Below are 7,324 nucleotides of genomic sequence, written 5' to 3'. Positions count from 1 at the left end.
CGGAGATGGTTTTGTTGCATTGAGTGAAAGTAAAGATAGCAGTTAAGGGTTATGCTGTCGGTGTATCGATTAGCCATGTTTAAGGGCTAATTGTACGCTATTTTCTTGTGTGATGTGAAAGGTATTTTAGCATGATCTGCTGTGGGATCAGAATGCGGGTGCGGAGAAAAAAACACCCCTCGACACGTTTAAACAGCCACCTGAACACGCAAGAGCAGGACCTGGATTTAAACTCGAATCTTCAACAACACAGCACTCCCTCTGGAACGCCAGCACTGACCACGGGCCCGGAATAAAACGCACAGAAAGCCGCGACGAAGTTGCGTTTCTTTTTATTCTGCATCTGTGATTTAAAAATAGCGGCTGATGTTATCGCCACGTGCACTGGGTGGGGGGGGGGAAATCGAGGAAGGGTGGGGGGGGGGGGCAGTCCGATGAAAGGGTCTGCAGGTATTCACACCGCCGCAAGGTCCATCGCTCACTTGAAGATCTTGCCCTGGTTAAAGGCCTTGCCCACATGCTTAAACTCCCCCTCCCAGGTAAAGTATTCCTTCAACATCGTCCGGCATTCCTCACTGTCAACGTCCAGCCTTCTCCAGTTGTACGACTCGTAATCCACTTGCCAGTCAGCGGACATCTGGACAGGGAAAGCAAATAAATTAAACGTTCGGCACCCAAACCAACCCCCCCCACACCCCCAACCTCATAGAATTTACAGTGCAGAAGGAGGCCATTCGTCCCATCGAGACTTCACCGGCCCTTGGAAAGAGCACCCGACCCAAGCTCACACCTCCACCCTGTCCCCATAACCCAGTCTCCCCACGTAACTTTTGCCCTGTTCCCCAACATAACGTTTTGGACACGATGGGGCAATTTAGCACGGCCAATCCACCTAACCTGCACATTTTTGGACACTTAAGGGGTAATTTAGCACGGCCAATCCACCTAACCTGCACATTTTGGACACTTAAGGGGTAATTTAGCACGGCCAATCCACCTAACCTGCACATCTTTGGACACTAAGGGACAATTTAGCACGGCCAATCCACCTAACCTGCACATCTTTGGACACTAAGGGACAATTTAGCACGGCCAATCCACCCAACCTGCACATCTTTAGACACTAAGGGACAATTTAGCACGGCCAATCCACCTAACCCGCACATCTTTGGTCACTAAGGACAATTTAGCACGGCCAATCCACCCAACCTGCACATCTTTAGACACTAAGGGACAATTTAGCACGGCCAATCCACCCAACCTGCACATCTTTGGTCACTAAGGGACAATTTAGCCCGGCCAATCCACCTAACCTGCACATCTTTGGACACTGAGGGACAATTTAGCACGGCCAATCCACCCAACCTGCACATCTTTGGACACTAAGGGACAATTTAGCACGGCCAATCACCTAACCTGCACATCTTTGGACACTAAGGGGCAATTTAGCACGGCCAATCCACCCAACCTGCACATCTTTGGACACTAAGGGACAATTTAACACGGCCAATCCACCCAACCTGCACATCTTTGGACACTAAGGGACAATTTAGCACGGCCAATCCACCCAACCTGCACATCTTTGGACACTAAGGGGCAATTTAGCACGGCCAATCCACCCAACCTGCACATCTTTGGTCACTAAGGGACAATTTAGCACGGCCAATCCACCTAACCTGAACATCTTTGGACACTAAGGGTCAATTTAGCACGGCCAATCCACCCAACCTGCACATCTTTGGACACTAAGGGACAATTTAGCACGGCCAATCCACCCAACCTGCACATCTTTGGACACTAAGGGGCAATTTAGCACGGCCAATCCACCTAACCTGAACATCTTTGGACACTAAGGGGCAATTTAACACGGCCAATCCACCTAACCCGCACATCTTTGGACACTAAGGGACAATTTAGCACGGCCAATCCACCTAACCTGCACATCTTTGGACACTAAGGGACAATTTAACACGGCCAATCCACCTAACCCGCACATCTTTGGTCACTAAGGGACAATTTAGCACGGCCAATCCACCTAACCTGCACATCTTTGGACACTAAGGGACAATTAGCACGGCCAATCCACCTAACCTGAACATCTTTGGACACTAAGGGGTAATTTAACACGGCCAATCCACCTAACCCGCACATCTTTGGTCACTAAGGACAATTTAGCACGGCCAATCCACCTAACCCGCACATCTTTGGACACTAAGGGACAATTTATCATGGCCAATCCACCTAACCTGCACGTCTTTGGACTGTGGGAGGAAACCGGAGCACCCGGAGGAAACCCACGCAGACACGGGGAGGATGTGCAGACTCCGTACAGTCACCCAAGGTCGGGATGGAGGGGGTCGGGGCGGAGGGGGTGGGGACGGAGGGGGTGGGGACGGAGGGGGTGGGGACGGAGGGGGTGGGGACGGAGGGGGTGGGGACGGAGGGGGTGGGGACGGAGGGGGTGGGGACGGAGGGGGTGGGGACGGAGGGGGTGGGGACGGAGGGGGTGGGACGGAGGGGGTGGGGACGGAGGGGGTGGGGACGGAGGGGGTGGGGACGGAGGGGGTCGGGGTGGAGGGGGTGGGGACGGAGGGGGTGGGGGACGGAGGGGGTGGGGACGGAGGGGGTGGGGACGGAGGGGGTGGGGACGGAGGGGGTGGGGACGGAGGGGGTGGGGATGGAGGGGGTGGGGATGGAGGGGGTGGGGATGGAGGGGGTGGGGATGGAGGGGGTCGGGTGGAGGGGGTCGGGATGGAGGGGAGCCCCATTCAGGCGGAGAGCATGGCATTAGCAAGCTGCACAGAAACTCCACGTCTCTCAATACTCTGACGGAACCACGCACTCGCTGCAGATCAAGTCCCATCGAGCCCGGGGGGGGGGGGGGGTGAAGAGTTCTGGAATCAAATCAAAGCCCGACGAGCCAAAGAAACTATCCACCCCTCACACAGCGGCGAGCGGCAACAGCCCGAAAACGCGATGGGCCCTCTCCCGCGCTTGTTGGCCTGCCGGGTGATGACTGAAAGGGCGCACCGCAGCGGACTCTCACCGGGAAGGCCAGCTCGTGGCCACGGAAGACCCACACCCCAGAGATACTGCTCTCGTTGTTCGCCCCAAACAGGATCACGCTGGCGAAGGCATTCTTGCGGAGCTTGTCCAAGCGCTGGAACATACCTGCAAACGGGAGCAAGTCACAAGTCAACGGGAAGGTAGAGCAAACGCACGTCCCGCAAATTCTCAGCAGCGACCGCGCAGCGCGACACAGATTGGCATTTCGAAACGTTAACGACCCCGGGCGGCCCCGACGGGGAATCAAAGCCGCTCTAACTTGCCCGCGAGTCCCTCCCGAAGGTTCGAGCCACTGGCTGCGCACGTCGCCATCGCCCCCAGGACCATCACACCGTTCTATGTCAGATTACCTGCAATGGAGAGCATCGCACCCGGCCACCGAGATGAATGGACAGACAGGGGAAACGGTGCCCCCCCCACCCTTCGCAGGACGCTGGGGGAACCATGGTCGTGGCTCTGGGATTTAAAGTCTACCCGAGGGCAGACGCGGTTTAACGCCTCGTTGCCCGAAAACTCCTTCAGCCCTGGCAGGCGCGATTAGAACGCCGCACGGGGGGCCGGGGAGAGCGGCGCGCCGGAGATGGGGGGGGGGGGCCGGGAGAGCGGCGCGCGGGGGCCCGGGAGAGCGCCGCACGGGGGGGGGGGGCCGGGAGAGCGCCACGCGGGGGGGGGGGGGGGGGGGGGGGCCGGGAAAGAGAGCGCCGCGCGGGGGGGGGGGGCGGGGAAGAGAGCGCGCTGCGCGGGGGGGGGGGGGGGGGGCCGGGAGAGCGCCGCACGGGGGGGGCCGGGAGAGCGCCGCACGGGGGGGGCCGGGAGAGCGCCGCACGGGGGGGGCCGGGAGAGCGCCGCACGGGGGGGGGGGGGCCGGGGAGAGCGCCGCGCGGGGGGGGGGGGCCGGGAGAGCGCCGCGCGGGGGGGGCCGGGAGAGCGCCGCGCGGGGGGGGGCCGGGAGAGCGCCGCGCGGGGGGGGGGCCGGGAGAGCGCCGCGGGGGGGGGGGGGGGGGGGGGGGGGGGGGGGGGGCCGGGAGAGCGCCGCACGGGGGGGGGCCGGGAGAGCGCCGCACGGGGGGGGCCGGGAGAGCGCCGCACGGGGGGGGGCCGGGAGAGCGCCGCGCGGGGGGGGGCCGGGAGAGCGCCGCGGGGGGGGGGGGGGGGGGGGGGGGGGGGGGGGGGCCGGGAGAGCGCCGCACGGGGGGGGGCCGGGAGAGCGCCGCACGGGGGGGGGCCGGGAGAGCGCCGCACGGGGGGGGCCGGGAGAGCGCCGCACGGGGGGGGCCGGGAGAGCGCCGCACGGGGGGGGCCGGGAGAGCGCCGCACGGGGGGGGCCGGGAGAGCGCAGCACGGGGGGGGGGGGGGGGGCCGGGAGAGCGCCGCACGGGGGGGGGGGGGGGGCGGGAGAGCGCCGCACGGGGGGGGGGGGGGGGGGCCGGGAGAGTGCCGCACGGGGGGGGCCGGGAGAGCGCCGCACGGGGGGGGCCGGGAGAGCGCCGCACGGGGGGGGCCGGGAGAGCGCCGCACGGGGGGGCCGGGAGAGCGCCGCACGGGGGGGCCGGGAGAGCGCCGCACGGGGGGGCCGGGAGAGCGCCGCACGGGGGGGGGGGGGGCCGGGAGAGCGCCGCACGGGGGGGGGGGGGGGGGCCGGGAGAGTGCCGCACGGGGGGGGGGCCGGGAGAGCGCCGCACGGGGGGGGGCCGGGAGAGCGCCGCACGGGGGGGGGGCCGGGAGAGCGCCGCACGGGGGGGGCCGGGAGAGCGCCGCACGGGGGGGCCGGGGAGAGCGCCGCACGGGGGGGCCGGGGAGAGCGCCGCACGGGGGGGCCGGGAGAGCGCCGCACGGGGGGGGCCGGGAGAGCGCCGCACGGGGGGGCCGGGAGAGCGCTGCACGGGGGGGGCCGGGAGAGCGCCGCACGGGGGGGCCGGGAGAGCGCCGCACGGGGGGGCCGGGAGAGCGCCGCACGGGGGGGCCGGGAGAGCGCCGCACGGGGGGGCCGGGAGAGCGCCGCACGGGGGGGGCCGGGAGAGCGCCGCACGGGGGGGGCCGGGAGAGCGCCGCACGGGGGGGGGCCGGGAGAGCGCCGCACGGGGGGGCCGGGAGAGCGCCGCACGGGGGGGGGCGGGCGAGTGCCGCAGGGGGGGCTGGGAGAGCGCCGCACGGGGGGGCCGGCAGAGCGCTGCACGGGGGGGGGGGGGGGGGGGGGGGGGCCGGGAGAGCGCCTCACGGGGGGGGGGGGGGGCCGGGGAGAGCGGAGCACGGGGGGACCGGGAGAGCGCCGCACGGGGGGGCCGGGAGAGCGCTGCACGGGGGGGGGGCCGGGAGAGCGCTGCACGGGGGGGGGGGCCGGGAGAGCGCTGCACGGGGGGGGGGGGGGCCGGGAGAGCGCTGCACGGGGGGGGGGGCCGGGAGAGCGCTGCACGGGGGGGGGGGGGGGGGCCGGGAGAGCGCCTCACGGGGGGGGGCGGGGGCCGGGAGAGCGCCTCACGGGGGGGGCGGGGGCCGGGAGAGCGCCTCACGGGGGGGGGGGGGGGGGGGGGGGGGGGGGCCGGGAGAGCGCCTCACGGGGGGGGGGGGGGGGGGGCCGGGAGAGCGCCTCACGGGGGGGGCGGGGGCCGGGAGAGCGGAGCACGGGGGGACCGGGAGAGCGCTGCACAGGCGCCGGGATGTCTTACCAGAGATGAGGTTACAGCTCATGAAGGTGAGGGTGAGTTCAGCAGGATATTTGTATTCGCCGTACCAGATGGACCAGCCCTCGCGGTCAAATTGATCCCAAAAGTGCGGCAACGCGACGGATAACGTGTCCTCGTTTGAGTATTTGCGTTTGAACTCATCCAGGATAAACGAGCTGAAAAGGACAAAAAGAAAAGAGAAAATACGTGTAAATGTATTCAGATCATCAATATTACTCCCAACAAGGCACGGAGCACGGAAACCCCAACAGCATTCGCCACTGGGGTATTTCCCCACCCCAGACATGGCCTTCCCCCATCCAAACGAGTGCAGCTCACGGTGTGGGGCCTGGGCAACGGCCCTCCCTCAGCCACACATCACCCCGTCTCTTTGTGCCACCTAACCCAGTCTGCCTCATGACGGCTGTCGTTTAGGGAAAGCAGTTTGCCAAGTGTTCGCGAGTACGAGTGGGAACTCGAAAGAGGGAGCGAGCGAGAGCTCGAGAGGGAGCGAGCGAGAGCTCGAGAGAGGGGGACAGAGCGAGAGGGGGAGAGGGCGAGAGGGGAGAGGGCGAGAGGGGGAGAGGGCGAGAGGGGGAGAGAGCGAGAGGGGGAGAGAGCGAGAGGGGGAGAGAGCGAGGGGGAGAGAGCGAGGGGGAGAGAGGGCGAGAGGGGGAGAGGGCGAGAGGGGGAGAGGGCGAGAGGGCGAGAGGGGGAGAGGGCGAGAGGGCGAGAGGGGGAGAGGGCGAGAGGGGGAGAGGGGGAGAGGGGGAGAGGGGGAGAGGGGGAGAGGGGGAGAGGGGGAGAGGGGGAGAGGGGGAGAGGGGGAGAGGGGGAGAGGGGGAGAGGGGGAGAGGGGGAGAGGGGAGAGAGCGAGAGGGGAGAGAGCGAGAGGGGGAGAGAGCGAGAGGGGGAGAGAGCGAGAGGGGGAGAGAGCGAGAGGGGGAGAGAGCGAGAGGGGGAGAGAGCGAGAGGGGGAGAGAGCGAGAGGGGGAGAGAGCGAGAGGGGAGAGAGCGAGAGGGGGAGAGAGCGAGAGGGGGAGAGAGCGAGAGGGGGAGAGAGCGAGAGGGGGAGAGAGCGAGAGGGGGAGAGAGCGAGAGGGGGAGAGAGCGAGAGGGGGAGAGAGCGAGAGGGGGAGAGAGCGAGAGGGGGAGAGAGCGAGAGGGGGAGAGAGCGAGAGGGGGAGAGAGCGAGAGGGGAGGAGAGCGAGAGGGGGAGAGAGCGAGAGGGGGAGAGAGCGAGAGGGGGAGAGAGCGAGAGGGGGAGAGAGCGAGAGGGGGAGAGAGCGAGAGGGGAGAGAGCGAGAGGGGGAGAGAGCGAGAGGGGGAGAGAGCGAGAGGGGGAGAGAGCGAGAGGGGGAGAGAGCGAGAGGGGGAGAGAGCGAGAGGGGGAGAGAGCGAGAGGGGGAGAGAGCGAGAGGGGGAGAGAGCGAGAGGGGGAGAGAGCGAGAGGGGGAGAGAGCGAGAGGGGGAGAGAGCGAGAGGGGGAGAGAGCGAGAGGGGGAGAGAGCGAGAGGGGGAGAGAGCGAGAGGGGGAGAGAGCGAGAGGGGGAGAGAGCGAGAGGGGGAGAGAGCGAGAGGGGGAGAGAGCGAGA

At 67.1% G+C, this 7,324-nt stretch overlaps 1 protein-coding gene across 1 annotated transcript; it reads right to left on the bottom strand.

Annotated features, from left to right (window-relative positions):
* Window positions 1-316: 316 nt before the first annotated feature.
* Window positions 317-6,051, bottom strand: eef1g (eukaryotic translation elongation factor 1 gamma). The gene is made up of 3 exons (XM_072489412.1): window positions 5,733-6,051; window positions 3,047-3,171; window positions 317-637 (listed from the first exon to the last, which is right to left on the bottom strand). Exons 1-3 carry the CDS (start codon window positions 6,034-6,036, stop codon window positions 479-481), a joined length of 588 nt encoding a protein of 195 aa, XP_072345513.1. The 5' UTR covers window positions 6,037-6,051; the 3' UTR covers window positions 317-478.
* Between the last annotated feature and the right edge of the window lie 1,273 nt (window positions 6,052-7,324).

This window comes from Scyliorhinus torazame, chromosome 24 (genome assembly GCF_047496885.1).
Source record: "Scyliorhinus torazame isolate Kashiwa2021f chromosome 24, sScyTor2.1, whole genome shotgun sequence".
NCBI classification, from domain to species: Eukaryota; Metazoa; Chordata; class Chondrichthyes; order Carcharhiniformes; family Scyliorhinidae; genus Scyliorhinus; species Scyliorhinus torazame.
This window is presented reverse-complemented; position numbering and strand designations above follow the sequence as displayed.

Coding starts and splice junctions, on each gene's coding strand:
- eef1g (XM_072489412.1), bottom strand. CDS start 6,036: ATGTCTGGGGTGGGGAAATACCCCAGTGGCGAATGCTGTTGGGGTTTC. Junction 3,172..5,732: donor GAGCTGTAACCTCATCTCTG/GTAAGACATCCC, acceptor TCCCGTTTGCAG/GTATGTTCCAGCGCTTGGAC. Junction 638..3,046: donor GCCACGAGCTGGCCTTCCCG/GTGAGAGTCCGC, acceptor TTCCCTGTCCAG/ATGTCCGCTGACTGGCAAGT.